General features: G+C 35.9%; 1 protein-coding gene across 1 annotated transcript in view; it reads right to left on the reverse strand.

Moving 5' to 3' along the window:
* Window positions 1-13201, reverse strand: part of PTPRQ (protein tyrosine phosphatase receptor type Q) — a gene marked incomplete at its 5' end in the record, with an annotated part of 199997 nt that overhangs the window by 52020 nt on the left and 134776 nt on the right. Inside the window, 5 exons of the mRNA XM_081249912.1 lie at window positions 2678-2751; window positions 5112-5334; window positions 5905-6063; window positions 9045-9111; window positions 11434-11678. Coding sequence (XP_081106038.1) covers window positions 2678-2751; window positions 5112-5334; window positions 5905-6063; window positions 9045-9111; window positions 11434-11678 — 768 coding nt within the window. The remainder of the gene's footprint in view (window positions 1-2677; window positions 2752-5111; window positions 5335-5904; window positions 6064-9044; window positions 9112-11433; window positions 11679-13201) is intronic.

Below are 13201 nucleotides of genomic sequence, written 5' to 3' on the forward strand. Positions count from 1 at the left end.
ACATCAAGGAATTCTGCTCCAGTGGTACTCACCATATTCCAAATCTGAACATTTCATTTCACCACAACTGAGGGTTGCACTCCTTTTAATTTCCTCCACTCCTGCCTGGCACTGTTTTCCTAGCTACAAATAACTATCTAGATAGCAGAATTTTCTGTGGTCAATCGGAGTAAGCATTAGAGAACACACTCCTATTATAAAGCTGCTGTCTATCAGGAGAGAGCCCATGGGAGGCCACCCTAAGGAGGAGCCGGAAAGGCTATCCTGGCGTCACTGGTCTCCAGGTAGCATATGAACCCTGAAAAACTGATCGTAGACACGTGGGACTCTTCCTTGTCACCAGCCCTTACCAACCCAATGGCATTTCACTGACTGTGCCCAGCCTGGGTTTCCCTAGTCCCTACTGTTCTGACCCTGACAGGATCTGGTGCTCTGCCGTTCATTGTACATCTTACATCCCCTCATACTCCTGCTGTTACCAGGGCACACAAACATTAGCACCTGGATCACTTGGGTGGTGGTGATGATTCCAAAAGGGGAGTCAGAGAACTGATGGTGTATTTCTTCTATCTTCTAGAATTACTTATTGTATTCCACTGCCTTGGCGCTGAGACAAAGAAAGAGAAGACCGTCGCTGAGGGCCATCTTGAGACTACCTGTGGCCAAAGTGATGGACGAGGCCCATCCTTGGCCAAAGGGAAGCCATTTAGCAGAATCTGGGAATCACGTCCCTGTACACCATGGTTCCTGATGCTGATCTCTTTTTAGCACTGCATCCTCAAAATGTCATCTCTCTAAGACATATGAGCTAATCCACTTGTACTATGTTTCTTATCTTCCATCGGCAAATATACCGGGTCACCATTTAGCTGTGATAATACGTAGTTTCTGAATGCTATAACCTAAAGGAAGTTAAGTTGATGCCATCAAAACATTTACTGTGGTGATGTCAGGGTGTGATAAACTCACCTGTCAAATGCAGAAACGCTTGACACAACTTCAAAACCACAAGTCTAGTCAGCTGATTTAAAAATTGATTACGTAAAATTAATCAAACCAGTGATTTTATGTTATTTAAGCAGACAGCACAGCCAACGAAATTTATAGGTTATTCCCCTATAAACATTAATGTAGCAAACTGTGTGCCCCTTGGTTTCTTCAAGGTCCAAAGTTTCCTTAGCTAAGTGGAGGCTGCAGAAACTGGCTTTTTATACAATGAGTGTTCCACAACCAGATGAGGATTTCTAACTGAAAAGGGTGGAACATTTTCTGTCTTCTTCCAGCCATAACTATCACTGAAATCTATTGCATTCATGATGTACTGTGGATATACTGTGGATCAGAACAACACACAAAGTTCCACCCTCTCAGAGCCTGACACAGAGGAAATAGAAAGCTGTGATTTGCTCAGAGAAGTCCTAGGGAAACAAATTCTCCTAAGGAAATATATTTTTTAAATCTTCCATTATAACTCATCCAAAAAGAAGCTATTAAGCATTGAACACTTTATAACTATAAAATATTAATATCTTTACCTATATTATTTTACATAAATCTTTCAAGGCAGGTAATATCACCATTTTCCAAACAAGGAAACTGAGGTTTATAGAAATTAAATTATTTTCTCAAGTGGTAGAGCCAACATTTGAATCCAGGTCCAAATCCTGCATTTGTATTGTAGTGGTTGTAAAATTTGTGCCAGCAGAGCCACGTAATTACTTAATCTGGGCCGTGGTTTCCTCGTCTGTAAAGTGGAACTAACACTGGCACCTAACAGGGTTTCTGAACCTCAGCACTACTGACTGTGGGTTAGATAACGCGTTGCTGGAGGGGCTGTCCTATGCACTGTAGGATAGGTAGCAGCATCCCTGGCCTCTCCGCTCACTAGATGCCACTAGCTCAGCCTGCACAATTGTGACAACCCAACCGAAAATGGCTCCAGACATTGTCTAATGTCCCCTGGAGAGTAAAATCACTGGTTGAGAACCACTGACCTAAATTAAAGGACAGCTGTGAAGAGCCCATCAGTGAATACATACAAAGAGCCTCAGAGTATGTCTGGCCCAGAATATTTAATGTTAGATAGTTGGTGGTGAAGAAGGATGAGGGGAGGAGGGGGAAGAGAAGAAGTAGTAGCTGTCGTAGGGGGAGCAGGATGGGGAGAGGAAGGAGGAGAAAAGGAAGAAGAAGAAATATCCTTGCATCTGACTAAATTGTATTGATGTTTTATTCAGGCCTGACTGGGTGGATATAATTGAATAACTCAGAGTTGATCAGAAAGAAAATAAAATTTAAAAAGACAGGTAAGCTTCTATCTTTTAGGATTATTTCAGGAAAGTTTCCATAATCCTTTTTCTTTTCTTATGAAGTAAAAATGTTTTACATATAAGATTACATATTAAACAGCCAAATAAATGTTTGCTTAGTGTCATGTTCCACACATCAGCCTAAACCAAATACCATATTGAAGTCTATGTCCAGATTTGAATAGATGGAACATCCATCACTTAAAAGAGTATTATAAATACCATTTTTTCCTTAGTCAGGATTATTAACCTTGAAATGATTTTATCCTTGAGAACATTCGTCATGGATTAATACATTTACTAATGAATGTTACAGCTGTGATTAGCGTGTTGAGATTATAAATGAAAGTAAACTACGAAATATGTCTTACCTAAAGTCTTAACAGGATCAGAGTAATCAGAGTCAGTAAACTGTCCCATGACGTTTGTGGCTCTAAATTTAAATCTATGAAATAAAAAACAACAACAATTTACATACCATATGACTTTCTTTTTTCTATGAATAATTTAAGAAATGGCTGTGAAAAAGACATTTTTGTTAAAGAGAAAATTAATGTACAAAGTGTAAACTTGGAAATCAATCACTACCAGGACAAATAAATAATATCTTTACGTGAAACTATCTTGTACATGGACCTCTTGAACTTCATGAGAGAGTGACCAAAAGTTTGACCAGACTCATGAAGAGTCAGCAGGTTAATCAGATGAAGTAGATCACCTCCTTCATAGACTTCCTTGGATGAAACCACTGAATGTCTGCACAGGCACACTTTATAAATATAAAGCACAATAACTGGTATACCTCAGCCACCTTTGAAAACGCCAATAAGCCAGATTTAGAATAGTCATATAAAACTTACCCTGTTCAAATATAAACAAATGAAGAACAATGCTTCTTAATTCCGAGTGTGCACAGCTGTATTTTCACTTTCTGTGCTTTCATGACATATGAAATACAAAATGGATGCAGAAGAAAATCAATCTTAAAAATCACTGGTTGAGGGCTTCCCTGGTGGCGCAGTGGTTGAGAATCTGCCTGCCAATGCAGGGGACACGAGTTCGAGCCCTGGTCTGGGAGGATCCCACGTGCCGCGGGGCGTCTAGGCCCGTGAGCCACAACTACTGAGCCTGTGCCCCGCAACGAGAGGCCACGACAGTGAGAGGCCCGCACACCACGATGAAGAGTGGCCCCCACTTGCCACAACTAGAGAAAGCCCTCGCACAGAAACGAAGACCCAACACAGCAAAAATAAATTAATTAATTAATAAACTCCTACCCCCAACATCTTCTTAAAAAAAAAAAATCACTGGTTGATTCTGTCACCACAGAGACAACCGAAATTCACCTTATTTTAAAACTATGGGACTTCCCTGGTGGTACAGTGGTTAAGAATCCGCCTGCCAATGTAGGGGACATGGGTTCAAGCCCCAGTGCAGGAAGATCCCACAGGCCTTGGACCAACTAAGCCCGTGCACCACAACTACTGAGCCTGTGTTCTAGAGCTCACGAGCCACAACTACTGAGGCTGCATGCCACAACTACTGAAGTCCGTGCTCCTAGAGTCCATGCTCCGCAACAAGAGAAGCCACCGTGGTGAGAAGCCTGCGCACCGCAACGAAGAGTAGCCCCCACTCGCCACAACTAGAGAAAGCCCGCGGGCAGCAACGAAGACCCAATGCAGCCAAAAATAAATAAATAAATATATTTTAAAAAGGAAATCTGTACTCTTAAAAAAAACAAAACTATGAACCTACAAGCATTTTAAAATATAAAACTAATCTACATTAATAAATTGCACTTCATAATTTAATCCCTGCTCTTCTCAAATTCTTATGATTTTATGGATTATATGAAATGTTTTGGAAAAAAATATGTAAAATCAACAATTCTTGGATAAATATTAAACTTTGTGGTATATTATTTCTGTAACTGTTATTGTATGATGATTAATTTCAGGCCATAACTTAGTAAACCAAGTAATTGTACTTAATAACAGATAATAAAGCATTCTTTTTTCAAATGTCTAACTTCTCTTAACTTTTCTAATGTTAACTTGTCCTAGGATGTTTATGAAGAATTTAACAGTGCTTTAGCAGGCAAAAATGAAACTAGCTGTATTTTTCAAATTTAGTAGTAAAAATTATATTTTGAAAATTAAATAATTTAAATAATTAAAAAATTATAGTCATGACACAAAATAACAGTCAATTTAGTAGGAGAAAAATAACCAATTTCGCAAAGCATTTAATAAAGCTAAAATATCAGCATTGGTTTTTATATTAGATTATTATAATCTACACAATACCAAATATTAAAGTGAATTGTAAAGATTTCAATTCCTCATTCAGTTGTTTGATAGCATGAAAAGCTGAAAATGATTGCTATGACTGAGGTAAACTGAAGCCATAATTAACTGAAAGACTAGGATCACGTTTCTAAAAACCTGACATTAGCATTCATGGCAGAGAAATGAATGAAAAACACAAAATAGTACACATTAGTCACATTGCCCTTTACATAAAGAATTAAATTCTACCTGCGTTCTCCAATTTGCACATTTTTCATATTGCCCTTAGTCACTTAACACATCAAACCATGATTACTTTTAAGCTTGCCTCCTTTCCCTACAACTGTATGTTTACGGGATGTAAGGACAATGCCTTGTTGATCTTTATCATGCATTAGGTCACAATACATTATGGATGCCCAGCACTTACTGGAAAGATGACAAGAGGGTAGATGGATGATGAAAGCTGTCAGCTAGCTTGCTAACATGATGCATAGTAAGCATAAACTATACTTACAAGTATTGCTTTTTTGGTTTCAGAGGTCCATTGCAGATTTTGTCTTCATTGCCAGGAATCATACATGCATTGTCAGCACCTATGATGTAAATTTCTTCATTGCCACTAAACTTTGTCTTTTCCTCTGTACATGGGGGATTAGGAAAGCCTTCATTTGTAAAATATGGCCTTGGCTTATTAAAATATGCATCATACCATTTTGTTACATTTCCATCATGCTGAGCTATTTTCAGAAAAAAGAATAAATAATGATTACAAGTAATATCCAAATGTATTTTCACATTTATAAAGCGTGTTTCTATAATTGCACGAGGAAAATCTGGATGTAACATCCGTCACTCTGTGAACCACCAGGGATGATTCAGCTGATCTACCTGGATAATTAGGGAACCCTATCCATTCCCATCACACATGAATCCATAGGCATTGTGGAGAATGACTTCTCGGAGAAAAAACATTCCTCAGTCAAGGGTAACTAACTCTCTCTTTCACACCTCCAAAGAAGCTGTCAAGACTCCATCCTGCCAAAATCAAAACAATCCTACCAGCATATGGAATAAATAAATCACATATTTTAACCATGCCTTTTTAAATTTTGGTAAAATATTTTAGGCATATATTAATGATCAGTAAAATTAATGATAATAAATTAATAATATTGACGATCTATTAAACTCAAGAGATGTGTAATAATCAGGAGTCAATCTTATATTACTAATTTTGAGTTGAAATGTCTAGCATTCAGCAGTTCACACACTGCAATTTGACAAGATAAGCTGGCATGTGATGATACCTCCTGCTTCTGCTACAAGCACCTGTACAATTTTTATTGGTCCATGGTCATCATTATAGTAACATATTGGCATTCTGATTGTAATTGTTGTTGCAGTCACAAGAAGTTTTCCCGTGGCATCATAAATAGGGGTTGGTTTGGTTTTTGGTCGTGCTGGAGCTGTAAACAAAGAAGAAATATCACTACCAGTTCATTTTTTGTTTCTGCAGAGAAAATCATTTTGAATTCTCCTTTCATGCAGTAATTTACAGATAAAGTGATGACAAATATAACAAATGAAACAGATTTTTGTTTGGATACAGCAGATATTTAGCAATTATTACCTCCTAATGGTATAATTATATATTTGAGACTTGCCTAAGATAATGGGACCCAGGTGTGATTTTCAGACATCTGACTCCTCTTTATATATTAAAGAAATTCAAACTATATTTATAATTTTCACAATGCATTAAATCATACTAGTATTTTCATGTTTTTTTTTTTCTTTTGCTTCCTTTAGCTGATTTACCAGTTTCTATTCTAGTCATACCAGGAGCCCTGCCCTCTAACCCTGCAGTTATCCATACCAAACATCTGGATGGTATCCTCACATATTTTTCTCTATGTTCACATAATCATAGAAAAATACATAAAGTCACACATAATGGATCCTTCTCACTGATATGTTTTAATGGTGCTATATTAAGTATTATAATTACCCCACATACTGTTTTTCTCACTTAAATAAGACTTGTGTAAATCTTTTCAAGTCACCAAGTTCTGGCTAACTCATTCTTCTTAATACTATGTTGTATATCATGGTGCAACTGCATCATATTTATTCAGTCATTCATCTAGTGATGGGAATTCACTTTTCCTTCAGGTTTTGAACATTTGCTTCACTACTCAGCCTTATACATTTAGCTTTATTTACTGATCCTTTTATTTCTATGGAATATAATCCCAAGGGCAGAATTTCTGGAACAAAAGAAACATGTACTTTTAACTTTAACAGATATTGCCAGAATAATTTTCTAAAAGTGCCATGATAATTCACATTTTACCGTCCATGCATGCAAGTATCTCCAAAATCAATATTTGTAGAAGCTCCTCTTGTTTCATTTCATCTTATAGCTACATACACTAGCTGAGCATCAGTAAGTTGCTTAATCAAACTTCAATTCTCATATTTATAAAATCTTTTTAAAAAGCCTCTCCGACAATGCCATAAAATTGGCAATATCATTTCCATTTTATACATGAGGAAAATGGCCTTCTGCTACATAGCGGTAAGAGGGAACTATCAAGACTGGAACCAAATCTTTCTGACTTGATCCCTTAGCTCACTCCTCTGAGACATAAAAGTTACGATGACATTACATGTATAGAAGTTTATTGGGGAAAATATCTATGATAATAAAGGGGCAGGGGGCAATAGCAGGTGGCAAGATCACAGGCCTGACACGTGTGAATGGGGAGGAGGAAGGAAGAAAGGACTCAGCAGGAAGGGCCTCAGGTTCCAGGGAGTTCTGAGAAACTGAGAGAGGCCACTGGGGAGTCCCCAAGACAAGGTTTCCAGTTAGAGGATCTGACATGGGACAGTACTATCCAACTCGGCATTATCTGTCAAATGCAAATCTAATGAGACAACTATTAATCCAGTGTCACTCCATGTCATTAATAAAATCATGCATATTACTGGAGAAAAATTCATTTCTCTAGGACCGAACCACTGCCCCTTAGTACTCATATATCTTCTCTAGATAACTGGTCATGAGTCTATCCACCCTATGTAAGGCATGGAAAGTCAGAACTAGTCACCTCTACCTGAGGATGAGCAAAGTATCTGAAATGGGAAGTTTTACTAAATAAATATAATGCATCTACTGTTACCTGTATACTGAATATATGGATATGTCTGCCACTAAATAACAAAGAGAAATTAGGATGGTATGAGGTAAGCTCTTCTTTATGAAGTCATTTTCTAAAGTAGCTGATATTTTTTTAGACTTCAGGAGTTTGTACATTCCAAGTACATATTTATCAACTAAAAGCAAATAACACAAATAGTATTATAGTTATATAAACTACCCATTGATAAAAAAGTAAAATTTATCAGCTTCATCTTAGTGATTATTTCTTATTCTTAACAATGCTTGTTTCCAGGCACTGTCCCATGGGTTTTTCAAAGATTATCTCTTTTAATCCTCACAGCAACTTATGAGGTAGGAACTAGTATTATCTCCATTACAGGCTTATAGGTGTTAAGAAACGTGTCCAAAGTCAAACAGGTATCAAGTGGCCAATCCAGAATTCAACCTCAGCAACTTGACTCTAGACTCAGCCTAAAAGCTGGCACTTTTAATCACTGTGCTGTGCTATGCTTACCAAAGACTGAGAAAAGCTACTTTTTGTTTCAGAGAGAGGAGCATCAGGTGGAATTCTACTAAAGGTCAATACACTTTTTTTTTTTTTTAATCTCTCTGCAGGTTTTACACAGGATTTTAGAGAAGTGGCAAAACTGTGTGCATATTTTCAGTCTTGAGAAGGCACCTTGAATGACTGAATGCCCCGAAGTCCTCTTAATAATCTTTTATGGCTTTTGTGGGATTTGGTGGGGGAGGCAGTCTCCAAATTTTTGTATATTTTCTATGAAAAAAAATCCCTGTCGATAATGAATTGATACATCTACTTTTACAGTCAGAATCATCAAGTTGATTATATGGTAGTTCAGTAAGCACTATTTGATTCACTGAAAAGAATCTGACTTTCAAAATAAATAAAGATCAGTCAAGGAATCTAATTAGAACTAGTCAAAGTCCAGTCATGGATAATTTAAAGGAGCTTTCTTTTCAATAAAATTTTAAAAACATAAAATACAATTACAAACCTTGTCTCAGAAAAGTTTAAATTTAGCAGAAAGGAAATATAAGATAAATAGCAGTGGGCATTCTCTGTAATTAACATGGTAATTTGCATTATGATTAAGACATTTTAATTATAGCCTGAATAAGCATACATTACTTATTACCTAATATATGCTTATTTTATGTATATGCATCATTTAAAAGCTTAACTACATCCTTAACTCTAATACAGAATACAAATTATAATTACTCTTTGATTAATAGTATTTTATGGGAAGGCAGCTCATGTACCTTTAATATCCATGGTTATTCTCATTTGAACCTTTGGCCCTGCACCAGCACTGTTGATCGCATAAACCTAAAACAAAGAAACACCTTGTTATTATTTTCAAATTATTGCATATGTGTATGTATAACTGATTATGGTTATATGTCGTTTTAAGATGATTACACTTTTGAAAACAACTCATACAGTCTGTTAATTATATTTTCTTGCGCTCAAATTAATATATGGAGGAAGAACATTAGCAATAAAATAGTTCTTACAACGGATATTATGGTACTAAGCCCTGAGAACAAAGGCTGAGTGACCTAAACAGCCCTATCATACAGACCAAGAGTGATGTGGCTTCAGTTTGAACCTTTAGGAGGAAAGAGCAGAAAAGTCACTATGTCTACACTCTCTTCATCTACTCTAACATCTGTTCCTTCTCTCTGTAGCCAGGTTAACTCCGGCTTTCTTTAAATCCATATTCAAGACGCTCTTTTTTTCCTTCTCTGAGATGAAACCCTATTCCTCAGCCTCCCAGTTTTCCTGTATTAAATCATCCCTCTGAAAGTTGGCCTTTATGCCTTGCTTCACCCCTGCCCCAAAGTACCTGATGCTATACCCTGCATAATGCAGCATATACACATAAAGCATTTCTGTTTGTATCTACAGCAGGTGATTTACACAAATGTGAATCCTTTCAATTAACTTTGTGCTTAGGAAGCTGCAGACACAGGCTCTTCTTTCATTCACTTTATCTTGCTATGTAAAATAAAGACTGTGTACTTGGCCAATTTCATTGTATTCAATAAAGCAATTCAGCATATATCTTTATTGGAATTAATAAATTTGTTTTATACGTTAGTGACCCACCCTCCACCCCCTGGATAGTTTCAGAAGTATTTTGATTGAATTAAAATAGTAATATACATGATGTGGTAGGTATACTAAATAAACCAAGCCCATAAAATGTAGCTTAAAAATATCTAAAGGAAATATTTATTGGTGCATGTAATTTTAAAAAGGAAGTATTCAAAATAAAAGTGATGTTATGAAGTGCTTAATTATTTTTATTTCTTTACAATCTAAACTTTAAGGGAGATAATAAAGTTGGGCAGTGTTTCTCAACTTGCAGTGAGAAAGAAGTCACTTGCAAATCCTGTTAAAAGAAGATCTGTAGGTTTTGATTCAGTAGGTTGGGACAGGTGCGAAAGTTACACATTTCTAATAAACTCTCAGGTGTTGAGGACACTATGTTGCACTTTACAAACAATCGGATGTTTTTCTTTAAATTATGAATTGGTTGTACTTTATTTCCTGTTTTTTCTTTAATTTGCAAGAGCCAAAACTGTTACCACACTTGCTACCTACCATAACTATTAATATCCTACATAGAAATTACTATTCTTATTACTAATTTTTCAGATAAGGAAACTGAGGCACAGATTAGAGGAAATTGCCCAGAAAGAAACTAGCAGAGCCAGAATTTGAACTTAGGTCAGTTCATTCCCTTAACCACCACCTTCTAATAGATCTTCTACAACGGGGGTTCATTTAATGGTACGTGCAGCAAGAATCCTAGCAAGTCAGATTATATAATGAGATATAAAGTTCGCGAGGGAACACAGATTATTAATGACAGTTTTCTGATATAAAGAGTTGATAGGAAGATTAGTTATGGAGCTATATGAATGTATAGGGTGAATTCTATGTTGCTTAAAAGATGATTTTCTGAACTATATGATTCTGTTTGAAAATTCCAAGACATGCAAAAATAGTGAAAGGATGAAACAAATTGTGTGTCTGGGTGTATGTATATGAACTCACATACATATTTACTTTACCAAATGGATAATTTAGAATTAAGATATAAAATGATATTAGCTTTTAGCAATAGTTGTGTGAAATACATGTGAATTTCAATCACATAGTTATTTCTGACCTGCCTTTGAAATGTTTTTCCATTTTCCACCTATAATCACACAGAAACAGTTTTTCTTTAGGCAGAATCATCTCATTATATATATCTGCTCTTTAACTTTTATTTATCGATTTTATTTATTTTTGGATGCGTTGGGTCTTCATTGCTGCTCGCAGGCTTTCTCTAGTTTTGGTGAGCAGGGGTCACTGCTCTTTAACTTTTAACGTGGATTTTCTTCCTGCTTTATTTCTGGATTTCCACTATAATTGTGCAAACTTTGTTGTTTACATATTTTCACAGAACTTGCTGTATTAAAATAGAAAATCAGCAATTTTGTTTCTCCAAATTTATTTTCAGTTGGCATGTCTTAAGCGATCCCACGAAAAGATAGGAAAAATGTATTATGTACATAAGCTGCAGTAGTTTTGAATGCTGAGTTTGTAAACCAACTTTGTAAGATAGGTGAATAATTAAAAGCTATGTATTCTTACACTGATGTTGTACGTATGTCCGCCTTTTAGTCCTTCTAACATTGCAATGACAGATGTGTCCGTTTTCTGGATAATACTGAGGTTGCGAATCTGGACAGCAGTGGGATCATCTTCTCGGTAAACCAAAGCTTGATACACTTGGATATTTCCATTAGGTTGAGAAGGGGGAAGAAATGTTAACTGAAATTTTGTAACTTCATCTGGTATCTTCTGAAATGTCATGTTGTTCGGTGGGTCCTTAGGGACTGAAATGAAATATTTAGCAATTACAATTTTAAAAAAATTTGTGTTCATTTTGATATCCATCTAAAACTGATTTGCTTCAAGTTTCTGTTTATAAAGAGTATTACACAGATCATTTAAGCCATTTAATTTTGAAAACAAGCCAAATGGCTCATGCATTATAGAATCATTGACATCTATAAATCACAGAAACCATAACAGTGATCCAATTTATTTGCTTATTTAGCCTTTTATAATATATGTATTTTTATACAGAATGCATTTCTATGATACTCTGAACTTAAAAATAATGTAGACTCACAGGAAGTTGCAAAAATCATACATACAGTCCCCTGTAACCTTCCCCCAGCTTTCCCCAGTGGTGATATCTTATATAACTGTTGTTTAATAGCAAACCTGGAAACAGACACTGGTACAATAATGTTGACTATAGACGTTATTCAGTTTTCACCATTTTTCATGCTTTCCTGTATCTGCGTGTAGTTCTATGCAATTTAATCCCACGTGTAGATTCCTGTAACCATCACCAGAAACGAGATACAAAACTATTCCATCACCGTAAAGAAATGTCCTCTTGCTCTCCCCTTAGACTTGCGCTCCATGCCTCCTCACAACACTAATCAATCTCCATTTCCATAGTTTTGTCATTTGCAAAAGACAATAGCACAGTGACCTTGAGGTCCATCAGGGTTGTTGTATATATCAATAGTTCATTCTATTTTTATTGCTGAGTAGTGTTCCATTTTATGGATGTACGAGTTTAATTTATAAAAATATTTGGGCTGTTTCCAGTTATTTTGTTGTTGTCATTACTAATAAGTCTTCTATTAACATTCATATACAGATATTTGCATGGACATTAAGTTTTCAATTCTCTATGATAATTGCCCAAGAGTGTAATTGGTGGATCATGTGGTAAGTGATTACAAAAAAATTTTTTTAACATCTTTATTGGAGTATAATTGCTTTACATTGGTGTGTTAGCTTCTGCTTTATAACACATATACATATATCCCCACATATCCTCCCTCTTATGTCTCCCTCCCAGCCTCCCTATCCTGCCACCTAGGTGGTCACAAAGCACTGAGCTGATCTTGATCTCCCTGTGCTATGCAGCTGCTTCCCACTAGCTGTCTATTTTACATTTGGTAGTATATAAAAGATCACCAAACTATTTTTCCATTGTAGCTATACCCTTTTACATTCCCACTAGCAATGTATGACAGAGATCTAGTATTTCTGCATCTTTTCCAACATTTGGTATTATCACTATTTTAAAAATTATTATTTCATCTGTTCTAGTAGATGTATAGTGATACATCACTGTGGTTTCAATTTGTATTTCCTCAATAGCTAATGGTGTTGAAAACCTATCTTATCATGAGTCTATTTGCCAGTCATATTTCCTCTCTGGTAAAATGTCTGTTCACGTTGTCAATTTTCTAATTGGATCCTTTTTAAGTGTTGAATTTTAAGATTTCTTTATGTTCTAGATATTACAGTTTATTTTGGATAAATAAAAGTT

Source organism: Mesoplodon bidens (assembly GCF_964165515.1).
Source record: "Mesoplodon bidens genome assembly, chromosome: 11".
Lineage (NCBI taxonomy): Eukaryota > Metazoa > Chordata > Mammalia > Artiodactyla > Ziphiidae > Mesoplodon > Mesoplodon bidens.